The following is a 17614-nucleotide window of genomic DNA, read 5'->3' on the forward strand; positions in this document are numbered from 1 at the left end:
GAGCGAAGGCCGGGCCCGTTCCTCAGCACGGGAGAGGCTTGAGGCGGTGGCGAAGGGGCGCCCACCGGCGGGATTGGCACCTCTCCTACGCTGGGGATTTGACCCCAAAAGCCACCGCTTGAGCCCAGCAAAAGACGGACATTGGCCAGGAGGAAAAAGTGGGGGCTGCTGGCGGGCGGGCGAATGAGCGCCAAGTCGACTCCTTCCAAACTCAGTCGTCCTGGGGGCTTACACTCCCAGATTTTAGCCCCCCTAATTTTACTCCTTCTGTTTCTGCCTTCGAATCGGTGTCAATTCCTGGATAAGTCTCTGCGTTTCCTTTGGCAAGATTTACAGAAGTGGTTTCGGGTAGTCTCCTTCCTAGGGGCTGGAGAGAGTGATGGGTCCAAGGTCACCCGGCTGGCTTTTGCCTCGGGCAGGACTAGAACCCACTCCCACTTTAACCACTACACTAGTCTTTTTTTTTTTTAAATTCCATTTATATCCCGCCCTTCTCCGAAGACTCAGGGCGGCTTACAAGTTTAGCAGTAGCCTTCATTCTATGTATATGCCTGCTTGTTAGGGCTTTCACACACACACACCCCCAAGCGGCATTATTACAAAGTCAGCTTAATTGCCCCCAACAATCTGGGTCCTCATTTTACCTACCTGGGAAGGATGGAAGGCTGAGTCAACCTTGAGCCTGGTGGGACGCGAACCTGCACTAATTGCAGGCAGCTGGTGTTACTTAAGGAGGCATTAGCCCACTGCTCCACCAAGGCTCTTGTTCTCTAGTTTTAGGCGGTTCTCTCTGGGGAGGGGGACTGGTGGTCACAAATTCTTGCCGATCAGGTGACGGTATGCCTGTAGATCCGGATCTAATGGCTTCCGTACTCTCGTTTTTCCCGAGGCTCTCTCTCTTCCAAGAATGGGGATCGAGAGGCGATGCGTATGAATGCGGTAGGGAGGAACTGCTACCAAAACTGGGCCGACTCGATCTCAATATGTGACAGCTATTTGGTTCGAAACCAGATCAAATCTGAAGCCAGGTGGAGCGGATCCCTACAGATATCTCCCTCCCATCAGAGCCATGAGGGGAAGAGAATTAACAATACCGATATAATTTTAATCGCATGCAGTTTATTATTGATTACTTCATTATTTGCATAGCCTCATCAGAAGGTTGCATAGATCGCTGAAGAACAAACCTCCAGAGAGAACAAGCTCAGATTAGTCTCTGGAGAAGGGATGAAACCTCCCATTGGTGTTGGTTAAAAAGTAGCCGTGGACAAAACGGTAGAGAAGTCTAACATTGATCACCTAATTTACAAAATCTCCACTCTGCAGGAGGTGTGGAAGGCTCTAATAAAACGGCTAAGGACATTAGCAAAGTTCCCAGTTCAACAACATTCTTCCGTCAAGTTGAGGTGTCAGGGAGAACAGCGAAACCAAATGGGCCTTGTGGCGCCAAAGTGAAATTAGATTAAGTCGCGAACGGTGTACGTACGTCTTCAGATAACAGCAAGGCCGGAATTCTGCAAAATCCTCCTCGCTCCTCGTTTCATTTCCATGCCCGAAAAAGTATTGAGATAAATGGCATTTCTGCATATCATGCAGAACGCACAGGAGGGAGAGGCTGGAAAACCCGAGGGCGGGCAGGCAGGCGGTGAAGGTGACTTTAAATCCAAATAGTTTGACCCAAGGAAATTGCCGGCAGTTTAGCTGCCAGCGATGCTCAGGATTTTCACAGGTAATTATTATTCATGGAGGAATTTCGCAACTTCTCGAGTGGGGGGGGGGGGAGAAATACTTAAGAGGAATATAACTTTTTAAGAATGTGGACCAGCCAGGGATGGACTCTGATCGAGGAGATCCGGATCCTACAAACGTGATACTCATTGGGTGATTTTAGGGCAGTCCAGAACGCCGACGCTGGGAAACGAAGAGGGAATGGGGTTAGTAGGAAACCGGACCTAGCGCTGGTCAAGACTGTAATTGACGATTAGCGTCCAGTCGGTTTTATTTATTTAGAAATGCCGGATCAGGTTCGCTCTTCCTTACATGAGTCTTCGTTTTGTGCTGGGCTGCATCACAAGGGCTGGTAAAACGAAAGGAAGCAATCGACTTTCCAGGAATTGGTTATTTTTAAGTACATAATTTGGAACTCCACGGTCTCAGCGTTTACTGTGCGAGAAAAGGCGTTGAGACACCGCTTCGGTTTGCTCAGCACGCTTAACCAATTCGGTGTAAAACGCCGAACGCTTTAAGCCTTTTTTTTAAAAAAAAATCAAATCAGATCTTTATTGTGGTTCACAAACCAGGAATAAATCTGTTGATTGATCGTGGCTCACCTGTTTTGCGAAAAAACCTGGTTAGTTTATAGCGCGATAAATTTGGGATGCCCAGAAGAAAATTAATTTGCGTGAACAGAGTAAACTCGTTCGAGGTTCAAACTTGTCAACGAGATTGGGGGGGAGGGGATCTACTACCGAGTTTTCCAGTTGCTGAAAAAAAGGTCTATTATGCTCAACCAGCTGAAATTCGGCTCAAACCCCACCCTCCACCCCCGCCTTGGGAGAAGCTGGTTCTCCTGGGAGGAATCGAAGCCGAACTCATGGGCCTTGAAACGAGACTGAAGGAACCTCAAAACAATCGTTGCAGCTGAAATTAGCTTTTCCTATACTGGTTGGGGATTATGGGTGCTGTAGTATCTGAAAGACCGAAAGCTAAACTGCTGTAAATGTCGGTTGAATTCAGTAGGCTGCCGCTTAAAACATGAAAAGTTGGGCGTCTTCGTAATGGGCTGCGCAGAAGCGGACAATTGTCGGAAAGGTTTTAAAGAAACCTTTAGGAATTTTACTTTTGAGTAAACGGGGAGCAGGAAGGGACGCTTGAATGGCCAGAATCACTTGCCTTTAATCAGGTGAAAAATCTGGTTGCTCCGCTGCTCAGCACAATCCTAAGGCACATTTATTCAGAAGAAGCCCCCAGCACGGAGATTTTTCACCGAGTTACTATATTTCGGGAATAAGCTTTTAAGGCAGTGTGACCCGCATGCGTTATTAACCTGGTTCACGCATCTCGCTTAACCCTAAGTCTACCATAACCGGCTGAGTTTTACACCCGCGCTAAGCCCAACCAAACCATGCCACAGAACGTGTGAACCCAACCAGGTTAATAAAGAGATTGCGGTCCGAATCGAGGCTGCTAGCTTTACCCTGTTCTACTTGGATTGCCAGTCCCTCCTTTAGTCGCTCTTCCTATGGCTTGGTTTCTAGTTTCAAGGCACCGTCAGAAATCAGAGAGAGGGCAGACTCCGGGGTCGAAACACTGGAGGATGGCACGGCGAGGCCGAACCGGCGGATCCTGCGAGCGAACGCGCGAACGCACCGCCGCACCTGCTTCCCGCGCAGCCCCGAGCGAGATGCCCGATTTCCCCAGGTGTAAAGAGAACGGATTCCAGATTGGGATCGGAGCTGTAAAGCTCCCTTTAATTCTTCAGAAGGAATATCCACCCCGCCACCCCCCCCCCCCCCAACCAAGGACCCGGAGCCAGGAGCTGACCGCTCGGAGCTGTTAGCGGGTCCGAGTGAAAGGAGACCTCGCCCGCTTCGGGTTTGGCGAAGGGGCGGGGACGGGAGGGCGCACCCCCCCCGCCCCCCCCCAAAAGGCTTGAAGCCAGGGCAGGGCGGGGTCGAGGAAACGACGGGGCGGAGCTTGCTGGCCACCGGCAGCAATTAAAGCTGAACTTTGGATGAACTAATTGATCGTCCGGAGCAAGGTAAAGTGGGCAGCGACCTGGGGGCGAGGATGGGTATAAAAGGGGTCCCCGAAGCGGGGCTTAGCCCTTGCGCTCCGTCGCTCGGCCAGAGGGAGAAGGCAGGTGCCCGCCGCCGCTCAAGCATGGGCTTCTTCTCCCTTCTGCTGGCCAGCGCCGCGGGCACTCTGGTCCTGGTGCCGCTCTTGCTCTGCCTGGCCTCGGTGAAACTCTGGCACTTCTGCTGCCTGCGGGGCCGCGATCCCGCTTGCCCGCTGCCGCTGCCGCCGGGCACCATGGGGCTGCCTTTCCTGGGAGAAACGCTCCAGCTGGTGCTGCAGGTAAGGCGAGGAGGGCGGCCAGCGCCGCGCCTTCTTCCCCTCCGGCGGGGAGCGGGACCCGGGATCCAAGCCCGCCCGGGCTCATCTCCGCCGCTCGCCCCGTCCGTTTTCCTTCCGCAGCGTCGGAAATTCCTCTCGAGGAAGCGCCGGAGGTACGGCCACATCTACAAGACGCACCTCTTCGGGAGGCCCACGGTGCGGGTGATGGGGGTGGAGAACGTGCGGCAGATCCTCTTGGGCGAACACCGGCTGGTGGCCGTGCACTGGCCGGCTTCGGTGCGCCTCATCCTGGGCGCCGGCTGCCTCTCCAGCCTGCACGACGGCCAGCACAAGCACCGCAAGAAGGTGAGCCAGCGGCTTGGAAAACGGATCTCCTTCCCATCCGCGGCCAAGCGGCCCCCCTGCTCCGTCCGGCGTTTTAGCCCGTGGGAAAAGGAGGTCGGCCGCTAAGCGGAGGAAGGTTTGTCGCGGGAATCTGGGCTGCTAATTGTGAGAGAGGAGGTGGATTATTTTATTTTTATTTATTTATTTTAATTCCATTTTATATCCCGCCCTTCTCCGAAGACTCAGGGCGGCTTACAAGCTTAGCAGTAGCCTTCATTCTATGTATATGCATATATATATATTCTATGTATATATGTGTACGTGATTGTGGCGGGGAAAACCAAAGGACCCGAGTCTCAAGATTGAAAACCTTTACAACTGAAGTCGAATGAAGTTTTAAGGAGGGCGGCTAAACCCCAGTTTTTATGTGCGCGACGCGTGTTTCAGTTTGTAAGTTTAGCCCAGGGGTAGGCAACCTCGGCTCTTTTATGACTCGTGGACTTCAACTCCCAGAATTCCTGAGCCAGCTTGGCTGGCTCAGGAATTCTGGGAGTTGAAGTCCACGAGTCATAAAAGAGCCGAGGTTGCCTACCCCTGGTTTAGCCAAAAGAAGAAGAAAAAAAAAAAGCCCCGGTATTCAGCTGCTTCGGAGTAAACGGGCTGTAGGACGCGTTTTAAAAGGAGGAGGGAAGGAGGAAAGGGAAAAACTCAGAGGAGTATCTTAAAACGCATCTGGGGAAGGGTCCTTCCCCATAAAACAGGCTCCAATAAAATGAATGGCGCCTCTGAGAACTCCTTTCCAGAAGCAACGGGGGAGGGGGGCAATCTAGAGGCCATAAAGAGGGGTTGGCGCCCCGACCCACCACACCTTGAAGACTTCCTATAAAATCTCTCTCTTCCCCCCCACCCACCCACCCTCCCTCCCTCCCTTTCCAAACTATTTCCTTTCCTTTCAAGTGGTTGGAAGGTGTGTGCCCAAAAAAGGGGGCAAACAGTCCATGCAATCGCTTTCTGCTCACTGGCAGTTGTAGAAGATTTGGAAAAGAAAAAAAAAAAAAAGGAGACCTCCTCTGCCCTGGTTGAGGAAAATTGCTGAAGTTCTCCTCCTAGGTGTGTCAATTTTAAAGTAGCGGTTTCTTGGCCCTTGTTCCTTTTTTTAGTCCATCTGGTGGTGCAATCTCATGTTTTTGAGATTTTTGTCCCATGGCAGATAAATTCTCCCAGGTTGGTTCTGAGAACTTTTATTAATCAACAGTTTAGTTGCACGAATATTGATTGCATGGCATGGGTCCGGATTACCTACGGGAGCACTACTGCTCAACTTCCCTCCGTCCTGTACGTTCCCACAGAGAGGGCCTCCTCAGGGTACCACCGGTCAGAGAATGCCGGCTGGTGACCCCCAGGGGGAGAGCAAAAACTTATCTATTCGAACAAGCCGGCCTGGCCTGATGGGTTTGGGTTTTAACATTATTTTAACTAACCTACAACATTGGGCAGAATCATTTAACTTTAAATCTTGTAACCTGTATTCTTATTTTATTGCCCTGTACACTGCCCTGAGTCCTTCAGGAGAAGGGCGGTATATAAATCAAATAAATAAATAAATAAATAAATAAATAAATTAAATAAATAAATTGCACAGATACATCATGCAGAAGATATTGTGAATACGGATCTTGCTTAAACCTTTTCAGTAGATAGAGGCCACGAAGGAACAAAAAGCCTTTCTCCCTTGCAGCCAGTTTCACGTTGCAGTTTCAAGGTGTGTAAGATTTTATTGTCTGCTATCTTAAGGATGAGGTCAGTTGATCTTTGTGGGTGTGATCAGGAGTGTTGGCCCTGATAATGAAGTAGGAGTGGTGTAAGGACTAGCAAGGGGGGGGGGAAACAGTTTTTATGCTGCTTTTATCCTAAACTGTCTCAGGAATGAATGGATAAATTGTCCTTATTTGCATACACATCTCCTGGCAACATGTTTTCCATAATGTCCTTGTTATATTACCTTCAACTCATCCCCAATTCATATCTAAAGTCACTTGTTGATGTTTGGATTTTAAAGTGGCTTACTGCATCTTATCCCAAATGCAATTTTTGTGATTGATTCTATCTGGCATGCTTTGCTGATAGGTACGTTTGGTTGAGGGTATTGTCAGAGCTTGGGTCCTGTCTAGCTCCTGTTCTGTTTTATTATTTATTTATTTATTTATTTATTTATTTATTTATTTATTTATTAGATATCTATACCGCCCTATTCTCGAAGGACTCAGGACGGTTTACAGGGCAAAGTTAAAAACAGTTAAAACAGTACAAAGGTTAAGATAAAGTTAAAATTAAAATAGGATTAAATAACAATAGCCCAAATTTAAAATTTAAATTTGAAATTTAAAAATTTAAAACCCCTCAGTCCAGGCTAGATAAATCAAGCAAACAGGTTTTTAGGTCCTGGCGAAACGAATGAAGGTCGGGGGGGGGGGCGGTCCGGAGTTCCACAGGCAGGTCATTCCACAGGGCAGGCGCGCCCACAGAACGACCTCCCCCTGGGGATCACGCTTCCTCCCTCTTCCTACTTACTAGGCGCTGGTCTCCATGTCCATTTTGGCTTAAAAGGGCCCATCTCTCAAAATTACCAACTTAAATGAACCCCTTGGTACCATAGGGAGAGTGATTGGTAAGTTCTTTTCCCCATTGGTAGGGGAAACAAAGAAATCCACCAATCCCTCTTCTTAATTTGATCTGCAAAAGTGGGGGGGGAGGTATGTGAGAAGGTATATAAGAAATAGCACCATTTGCGAGCCTAATTTCCTTGGCAGAACAGAGATTGGGAATTGTGTGTGTGTGTGTGTAGTAGGAACAATTCAATTTATGTTGGATTTTTTTTCTTTGCTCAAGGGGTAGTAGAAGATAGCATTTTAGCTCAGTTTTGAGGAAGAGTCCTCACCCATGGGAAAGATCCCACCTCCCAGAACCTAAGATCACCAAGTTGTGTGATAAGCAAATATGTTTGGATTCTGAGTTCAGAAATGATTGAACTGAACTGAATTCCCTATGAAAAGCCAAATCCATCATAGCTACTCTTAAGCTATTGGGATCATTTAGAAAAATCAATTATTTAGCCCAAAACAAGCAACTGCTCTTTGGGACATTAAATGATTCCCTTAAAAAGGACAACACGTTATTATTGCTTTTAGTTCCTGAAGTCACCTAAGGTTCCTTAGACATCTGGTTTTATCCTTGCTGCATTGATTTGGGAAAAGCCTACTTGAGTTCAGCTGGATTTTCATTTCACTATGTGAACTCAGGGCTGTAATCTCATTGTTCAAGCCATTGGGATTCTGCAGGTGCATTCAGCTGTTTTTTCTCTAACCACACTGAAGCTTTTACTGTCTCTTTAAGAAACATGTTAAATGATGAAATTGGCCCAACTTTAGAAAACGAAAGACAACCACATACCATTCATCCCATGGAGAATTTGGATAGGTTTAATAATTCAGCTGTAGCCTCCAAACTTTCACCAAACTGAGGCTAATAATAATAATAATACCACCACCTCCTTGTTCCATTTCAGGTCATCATGAAAGCTTTCTCCCGGGAAGCCTTGGAGCATTACACCCCAGTCATCCAGGAGGAGGTGTGTGCTTGCTTGAAGCGATGGCTCTTGGTTAGTTCTGCTAGCAGCTCTTGCATATGGGTTTACCCCGAAGTGAAGCGCCTCATGTTCCGGATTGCCATGCGCATTCTACTGGGATTCCAGCCCAGTCAGGCAGGCTCCAAGAGCGAGCAGCACCTGGTGGACACCTTTGAAGAGATGATCCGCAACCTTTTCTCCCTGCCAATTTATGTGCCTTTCAGTGGCTTATACAAGGTAAAGGTGTGAGGTTTGGCTCTCTTTATAAACTTAGGGGATGGGATAGAACTACCGTAGCCAAGGGTGCCTAACTTTGGCCCTTTGATGACTCGTGGACTTCAACTCCCAGAATTCCCCAGCCAGCTGGGAATTGAAGTTCACAAGTCTTAAAAGTTGCCAAAGTTGCTTTAGGGGAAAAGCTGTGTTTCTCAGATCATGAACACAGTCCTGTGTTAAAGACTCAAGCAATCCTGCTCTGTTTTCCAGGGTTTGAAAGCACGGAATGTCATCCATGCCAAAATCGAAGAGATCATTCGAGTGAAATTGGCTGAGAAGGAGCCCTCCAATGGTTACAAAGATGTGTTGCAGATGTTGATAGAGCACAGCCAAAGCAGAGGAGAACAGCTCAACATGGAGGTGAGTCTTTCAGCACCTGTCTGGAAAGTCCAACTCTTTGAAGTGGCTGATGACTGTTCTGCGTACTTTCTCCTTTTGGTCAAACAGGAAAAGATGTGTGGCTGGCACTGAGTTGGAGGGAAATCATTTTGCATTCTATCTTCAGGATATCTGCTAATTATAAAGTAGGCTGAAGGAGAATATAGCTGTCATGGCTGCACAACAGAGCCCAAAGTAATGGAGACTTAAGTTCCTCCAGGAATAGAAATTCCACAGTAGGCTTGAGATCCAGAAAACTTATATTTGGTTGTGGGTGGGAAAATTAATTAGAAAGATACATTCCTTTTTTGGAGCATCACGTAACATTTTCTCTCTATTCCTGTAATTGTAAAAGCCATACCCAGTGGCTAATGCCTCCTTAAGTAACACCAGCTGCCTGCAATTAGTGCAGGTTCATGTCCCACCAGGCTCAAGGTTGACTCAGCCTTCCATCCTTCCGAGGTAGGTAAAATGAGGACCCAGATTGTTGGGGGCAATAAGCTGACTTTGTAATAATGCTGCTGGGGTGGGGGGTGAAAGCCCTAATAAACAGGCATATACACAGAATGAAGGCTATTGCTAAGCACATTGATTTGTGCTTTAAATTGTAAGCTACCCTGAGTCTTCGGAGAAGGGCAGGATATAAATGGGATTAAAATAAAAAATAAAATAAATGAATTATGCGCATCTGGCAATGCTAGTTCCCCATCAGATGACTGGATGTATGTATGTATTTCCAGAGGTCTCATCCCTAAGCAGATGTAGATGTTTGTTTCTTTGTTTTGAAAAATGGTGTTTTCTCCAGGTTCACTTCAATGCTTTGAAATAACTCTTATCCTGACTAAAGTCCAGAAGACGGAGTTGCTTGTCTTCTGATGGGCTTTTTCCACTAAGTGCAATCCTGGAAACCTAACTCCTTGCTATGTGCCAAGGTTTTCAGCATGCAGAGATCCTAGATTTTTCTTGCTCTCTTGTTTTTCTTCACCTTTGTGCTGATGTTCACTCGGTGATCACCTGCACATTTTCTCAGAAACAAGCCCTATATAACTTGCATTCTTTCTAATTTAGTATTTATAGGATACAGCGGTTCCCAGTCTGAAAAGGATTGTAATCTGACATTGCTTTCAGTTGCTTGAATGCAGTTTAAATTCATTGCTTAGAGCTGTGGGAGGGTGGGAAATGAGTGAATAGTAACCAACCCTGTTTTAACTTTATTATTTCAACACAGATTCATGGCTGGTTATGATTCAGTGACCATGAGCCCAGCTTAATTTTCTAGGGCAGGGGTCTTCAAACTTGGCCCTTTTTATGACTTGTGGACTTCAACTCCCAGAATTCCTCAGCCAGAGGAATCATGGGAGTTGAAGTCCACAAGTCATAAAAAGGGCCAGGTTTGAAGACCCCTGGTCTATGGGGTCAATTAACCATGGAAACCCCCCCGCCCTTCTATGAAAAAGAAAGTCCATGGTCCTGAAATGTTTGCAATTATATTAAAAGACATGGAAGTTTTGGAAGATGTGCTTCCCAATCCATAGGAGCACTTAAGGAATACCGATTGAGTGTTTTGTTATGTCAGGTTCACTGATGAGAACTCTTGGAGAAACGTGGAGAGGGGGCTGTAGTATGCTGTATGTAGGAAAACCAGACTGATACTATCAGTCCTTAGACATAGGTGGATCATTCGTCACAGAAAGAACCAGCATGAAATTTAATGGGAGTGCAGGCTATTAGTTTTCATTTTTTTTTTCTTTTGGAGTTCCTGTTTCTAAAGCATTTATTTATTTATTTATTTTATTTTATTATATTTATATACCGCCCTTTCCCGAAGGACTCAGGGCGGTTTACAGGGTGATTAAAACAAAAAAAATACAAAAGTTAAAAACAGTTAAAAAAAATTATATCCGTCCCTGAACAAATAAAACCCCAGTTAAAATTAAAATTCAAAATTCTCAGCCTGGGCCAGAGAGCTCGAAGAGCCAGGTCTTCAGGTCCCGGCGGAATGAACGGAGGTCGGGGGCAGTCCTAAGCTCCACTGGCAGCTGGTTCCAAAGGGCAGGCGTACCCACTGAGAAGGCCCTATCCCTGGGTGTTGTCTGCCGGCAATCTCTTACCGGCGGTACCCTGAGAAGACCCTCCCTGTGGGAGCGCACTGGACGAAGGGAGCTTGATGCCGGCAGCAGGTGTTCCCTTAGATAATCCGGACCCAAGCCATTTAGGCCTTTATAGGTCATCACCAGCACCTTGAATCTCACCCGGAGGGCAACCGGGAGCCAATGCAGCTCGCGGAGTAGAGGTGTTACATGGGAGTATCGGGAAACCCCCGTCACAACTCGCGCGGCCGCATTCTGCACCAGCTGAAGCACCAAGGACCAGTTCCCTGGAAGAGAGGTTTTTCCGCGGACTGGAGGGTGCATGGTTTTGTGTGCCGCCTGCATCCTGCAGATGTGGCTTTGGTTGTTTGTGCGGACCAGTTGCTGGCAGGCCAGGGGCCATTACTGGTCCACAGACTGGGGCTTGGGGACTCCTGCTCTAAACCACATTCTCTTTAAGGGATCCCAAGGGATATAGGTAATAATTAGGCATATCTATCTCGCCTTCATTTTTTAAACTAGCAATTGCAAATGTGGAGGTGTATAAGAGAATGCAGGAAATGGGTTGCAGGGAAAAAATGTCCTTATTTGTGGCTCGTTCCTATAAACAAAGGTACAGATTGTCTTCAACTTACAACAGTTCATTTAGTGACCAGTCAAAATTACAGCAGGACTAAGAAAAGTGATTTATGACCATTTTTCACATGACCCTTGTAGCGTCCCCATGGTCACATGATCAAAATTTGGACGCTTGGCAAGTGGTTCATAATTACGACCGTTGCAGTGTTCCCGGGGTCACGTGATTCCTTTTTGCAACCTTCTGACAAGCAAAGTCAATGGGAAAACCAGATTCATTTAACCGTTTTACTAATTTTAACAACTGCAGCGATTCACTTAACATAATGGGGCAAGAGAAGTCCTAAAATGGGGCAATACATTAAAAGGTCCACTAGCATTATGAATCTTCCAACCAAGCAGCATTTTTACATGCAGACTTTTAGGTATGACTCTCTTGCCCAAAGAACTGGATGCGTAAGTACCTTGTCGTGCAAAATGCAATCTGATCACTTTCTTTGTTTCCTTCCTCTCAAGGAGCTAAAGGAATCTGCAACCGAACTTCTCTTTGGCGGGCATGAGACCACAGCTAGTGCAGCCACATCTCTGATTACCTACCTCAGCCTTCACCCTAAAGTGTTACAAAAAGTGAGGAAGGAATTGCAAGAGAAGGTGGGTCTTGCTTTCAAGGTCTACTCTAGGCAAAAAAGCTTGGACAGGGCATGAAGCAGAATGACCCAGCCCTCAAAAAGCACAGATCTGGGGATCTGTAGCCTTTTAATTTGATTTTAATCATGGACTGAATCAGGCCAGATATTATTTATCAAAGGTGACTACATTATATATATACATATATATATATATATATATATATATATATATATATATATATATATATATATATATATATATATATATATATATATATATATATATATGTTTAAGTATTTGTCAAGGCTTTTTGAATGGACCTTGCTAATTAACTCTTTCATTCCTGTTTTGGCCCGGCTCAGGGCTTATCCACAGGAACTAGTCAACTTATGACAGCTCATTATTTGTGCAAATTATTCAAATTGCTAATAAAGAATTTGGGAGGCTAAGATGATCATTTCGAACTCTTTATGTTCTCATCGAATCTCAGATAAAGGGTATGACTAACTGATGAGAACATAAAGAGTTCGAAATGATCATCTTAGCCTCCCAAATTCTTTATTAGCAATTTGAATAATTTGCATACACACACACACACACACACACACACACACACATATATATATATATATATATATATATATATATATATATATATATATATATATATATATATATATACACACACACATACATACATACATACATATATATGTTTTCTGAGCTTTTCGCGGGTGTTTGTATGTGGATCTTTGGTCATTCGGGTTTTTTCCCACACCTTCAATTCTATGTGGGAAAAAACCCTCAGGGCGGCTTTACAAACTTAGCAGTAGCCTTCATTCTATGTATATGCCTGCTTTATTAGGGCTTTCACACACCCCCTAAGCGGCATTATTACAAAGTCAGCTTAATTGCCCCCAACAATCTGGGTCCTCATTTTACCTACCTCGGAAGGATGGAAGGCTGAGTCAACCTTGAGCCTGGTGGGATGCGAACCTGCACTAATTGCAGGCAGCTGGTGTTACTTAAGGAGGCATTAGCCCACTGCTCCACCAAGGCTCATATACATATACATATATATACATATATACATACACAAGTTTTATTGATTTTTTAATATTTACAAATACATGTATTTGTGAAACACTCCGTAAGTAACACCAGCTGCCTGCAATTAGTGCAGGTTCCCATCCCACCAGGCTCAAGGTTGACTCAGCCTTCCATCCTTCCGAGGTAGGTAAAATGAGGACCCAGATTGTTGGGGGCAATTAAGCTGACTTTGTAATAATGCCGCTTGGTGTGTGTGTGTGAAAGCCCTAATAAGCAGGCATATACATAGAATGAAGGCTACTGCTAAGCTTGTAAGCCGCCCTGAGTCTTCGGAGAAGGGCGGGGTATAAATGGAATTAAAAAAAAAAAGAAATAGCCAATTGTAAATAGTTCATATCACATCAACAGAGATGCCCTCTCTAATTCCCTTAGTTATTACATAGTCAAAATAGGCAAGTTAGTACATTTCTAGTTTTAACCTAGTCCAGGGGTAGGCAACCTCGGCTCTTTTTTGATTCATGGACTTCAACTCCCAGAATTCCTGAGTCAGCGCAGCTGACTCAGGAATTCTGGGAGTTGAAGTCCATGAGTCATAAAAGAGCCGAGGTTGCCTACCCCTGACCTAGTCAATCAACAAAATTTAAAATATATTCTTGGTAATACATATCAATATCCTGTTTTTAAATTTTATCTAATTGCAATAAGATATTCTAGAATAGCCTATAGTACATAGGAAAAAGCTTAATTTTTGGGTAACCCACCATTCCCTATTTCAATAAAGAATAATTCTTTTGTCTACAAAACTTATATTGTTCATTACAAAGCATTCTTATGTTTTACCATTAAAGTCTAATTTTCATCTTAACAAATCACCAGTTATTAGAAATATATTTTTTGCCTTAACCGTTCAACAATTATTAAAATACTATTTTTATATATAAAATTCTAGATTCTATACTATAGTTCAAAAGTAACCATTAAATATTCTATAAATCGTCTTGACCGTAGATCAATTATTAAAATACTATCTTTTGATATGTCATTCCAAGTTCTATAATATAGTTCGAAGTTATATTCTAAAAGCTTACTTTTGTTTTCCTTTACAGATCTAAAAGCTAAATGTAAAATCAGTTATATTTTTTAGAGATTCCTCTTAATCCATAGATATTTTTATAGTCTTATCTTTAGGAATCCCAAAAGAGAAACAAGTTCAGTTTTTTAAATCTAATTCTTGCCTTCCTTTTGTACCAATCATGTTTCCCTCTTAGCATCTTTAAAATCTCAGATGTATCTTCCTTCCTCGGCCAATAAAAAGATGATTACTTTTTATTGGCCGAGGGTCACAGTTAAGCCTTTAGACGGTTACAAGTTGATTATGATCATGTGGCATGTGGAGTGGAATTTGAGGTTTCTTTGTGCTTTCAAAAATATAACCTGCCCATATTTAGGGCTTACAATTACAAAAAAAAATGAAGTCAGTTTTCATCAAAATAATCAGTAGGGCCTCTGTAGTCGACAGGAAGTCCTTAGCATGGACTATGTGTATGCATACAAATATATTCAAAGGTGTTTTTTTTTACTAAATAGATGGCTTAATCCCACAATATGGTTATAAGCAATACAGTAACCTATGCAATTTATATGGAATCTTTCGCTCTGTTTTCAAATTATGCAAAATAGCATCTAGTCTCTTGGATGTGTACGTAGCTCTGCGGTATTCCAGGAAACCCAATGAGAAATCATCTCCACGTGTGAAGAAAAATGCAGTGCAGCAGGAAGGCTGAAGCAAAAAAAGAAAAAAAAAAAGTAAATCAAACTAGATTGGTGCACAGAAAATACTGGTGATGTTTTGGTTTTAGCCTGTGAGGGGTTTCTTCCTCCACGAATAACTTCTCTGAGAGATGCTGCATAATTTTTGGAATTCCTATTAGTCAAATCAGTCTCTGCTTTCCATCTCTCTTAATATTTATCATGACGTATCCTCTGCTTCTAGGGATTATTGGGCAATTGCAGCCAAGAGAAGCTTTTGGGAATGGAGGTGCTGGAGCAGCTGAAATACACTGGCTGTGTTGTCAAAGAGACCCTCCGACTCAGCCCGCCAGTTCCAGGAGGGTTCAGGGTGGCCCTCAAAACTTTTGAGCTCAATGTAAGTAGGAGATCGCGAAGCTTGTGACTTCCTAAATGCATCCCTTGTGCAAGGCTGGTGATTTTCAGAAAGACTTTTACATTTTAAAAATATATTTTAATACTTCCAGGTCTGAAATATTTTATGTACGGAACAGCTTGTTTGGCTGATCCACAGCCTGAATCGAGAGATGGTGTTTGGGATGTTTCAGCTCGTGCATGGAATGAAAGGGGACCCTTTTGTGGTCCAGGAGTGGATTTGCTCTGGGAAGCAGTGACTGGGTCAGAGGAAGTGGGAATAAGCATTGGTCCGCTAATAACAACAGCTTAGGTGAGGAAAGACACCGGGAAAATTTAGGGCTGCAGCCTAAATTTCAGTTCAGATTTTGTTGTGCCTCAACAGTCTGAATTGAATTTATGTTTCAGTTGTGCTGAACCATGGCTGATCTGAAACGGTTCAGCCAAATTTCCAGGGCACAAAATTAAACAATGTTCGTCTGTTTCGTGCACACCTGTATTGTTTAGGCACTAGCTAAAAATGTTGTTAACTAACCTGAATGTATCATTATATCACAAGGACAAGAGATAGTCAGCCCGTTGGGCAACAAATGCCTCTTGCCACTATAATAAAAATAAATGTTCAAAGACGTCCTTCCTCCTACAGTCCATTGTGCAATGGTGTAGGACAGCTGTTGAAAAGAAATTTTCCTATTCTGGTGGCAAGTGCCAGTTTTGACAGAGAGGGTAGTTTGGGTATTATCATGGCTTGTGATCCTTGTGGAATTAAATGAAGGGACAACCCTAACCCTGTACTAAATATTTCTTGGGGATTTCAAAAATCTACTTCACCAATGGAAAGCAATAGAAATATTGAAGAAAATCCTATTTATTGTGTTGCAATGAATACACAGACACATTGAGTAGGCTTTAGAATGTTTTCTTCTTCTTTAAACTTTCTTCTCCACTGGTTTGATATCTTGTAGGGTTCCATAATTTGTTTCACTGTGTTAGAATAAATTTCTGCATTGGCAATCCATTGACTGATGAAGAATAGACAAATAGCTGGCTTAATGAGGTGTTAGCATTATGTATAATTAAACACACACACACATACACAAATGCATGTTGGATAGGGTATCACCTCCTACTGATCCAGGAATTCGCCTCTGAGCAGATTACTTGTATTTGGTAGTTCCTAAATGCTTGTTGTATGTACCTAGGAAGGGATACTTGAAATTATGTCTATCTCTCAAAAAGTAATCCGAAGAATAGCCACACAAAGAAGCTTGGTTCTCTGCATGGGTCATGCTTGGTGGGTTAGAGTATAGCCTGGAGACTTAGGAATTTCTTCTCCAATGCCTTTGTGGTAAAGTGCATTAAAGCTCAAAATGGCCACCTTTCTATGTGACTCTAGTAATTGCAATCATCTCAACCTGGTGCCCTCTTTCTATGTTGAAATTGCAGTTTTGGGAATCCCTCAGTCAACATGGCCTTCAGCCAAGCTGCAGAAGGCTGTTGTACATCATACTTGCTAACAGTAATCACTGGATGTCAGTCTTTGCCCCACTGACCTTCCTTCCATGAGCGCAGGGGTCAGTAACCTGGGTAAGCTTCAAGCTTTGCAAAAGCGTAAGGCATTGGGGAAATAAAATGTCAGAATTACCTGAGCTGCAATATTTAGATAATTAGTTCAATAGAATTGCCCTCTTCTTGCAGATAAATTATCTTTATAATGGTTCTTTCAACTACTTGCTGTTCAATTATTCATATGTTCTTAGGAAGCATTAATGGACAGGTGATAAAGTGGCTGGTTATATGAAGCAAATGCATCTAACGCTGGCCTGTCTCATTATTTGTCTGTTTCTCATAGGGATACCAGATTCCAAAAGGCTGGAATGTTATATATAGCATCAGTGACACCCACAGCGGAGCCGAGCTTTTCACCAACAAGGAAGAATTCAACCCTGACCGTTTCATGGCTCCTTTCCCAGAAGACGTGTCACGATTTAGTTTCATCCCTTTCGGAGGAGGCTTGAGAAGCTGTGTGGGCAAAGAGTTTGCCAAACTTCTTCTCAAAATCTTCACAGTAGAGTTGGCCCGGAACTGTGATTGGCAGCTTTTAAATGGACCTCCAATAATGAAGACCGGCCCAACTGTTTATCCAGCAGACAATCTCCCTACAAAATTTACCACTTTTAAAGGTTGAGACTAATTCCATTTAAAGCTCGCACACCGGCTTTTTATAATGTCTTGAGTTCAATGTTGTATAGTTAACTTTATAAACTTTATAACTTTATTTATAAAGTGTTCTTTTAAAAATGTTTCTTATATTAAACTTAGGTGGGTTTTTTTTAAGCAAGCGTTATAATTGCGGATCCTTGGGGTTCATAACTGGATAATTTTATTTCTATAGTAATAAAGTTTTATTTAAGAAACCTGTTCACAACTTTTTAAAGCAATTATA

At 43.8% G+C, this 17614-nt stretch overlaps 1 protein-coding gene across 1 annotated transcript; it reads left to right on the plus strand.

Moving 5' to 3' along the window:
• Window positions 1-3882: 3882 nt before the first annotated feature.
• Window positions 3883-17356, plus strand: CYP26A1 (cytochrome P450 family 26 subfamily A member 1; the record flags this gene model as incomplete). The annotated part of the gene is made up of 7 exons (XM_083363318.1): window positions 3883-4077; window positions 4198-4422; window positions 7967-8263; window positions 8513-8662; window positions 11863-11997; window positions 15020-15172; window positions 17021-17356. 7 exons carry the CDS (start codon window positions 3883-3885, stop codon window positions 17354-17356), a joined length of 1491 nt encoding a protein of 496 aa, XP_083219444.1.
• Between the last annotated feature and the right edge of the window lie 258 nt (window positions 17357-17614).

This window comes from Vipera ursinii (assembly GCF_947247035.1).
Source record: "Vipera ursinii genome assembly, chromosome: 5".
Classification (NCBI taxonomy): domain Eukaryota; kingdom Metazoa; phylum Chordata; class Lepidosauria; order Squamata; family Viperidae; genus Vipera; species Vipera ursinii.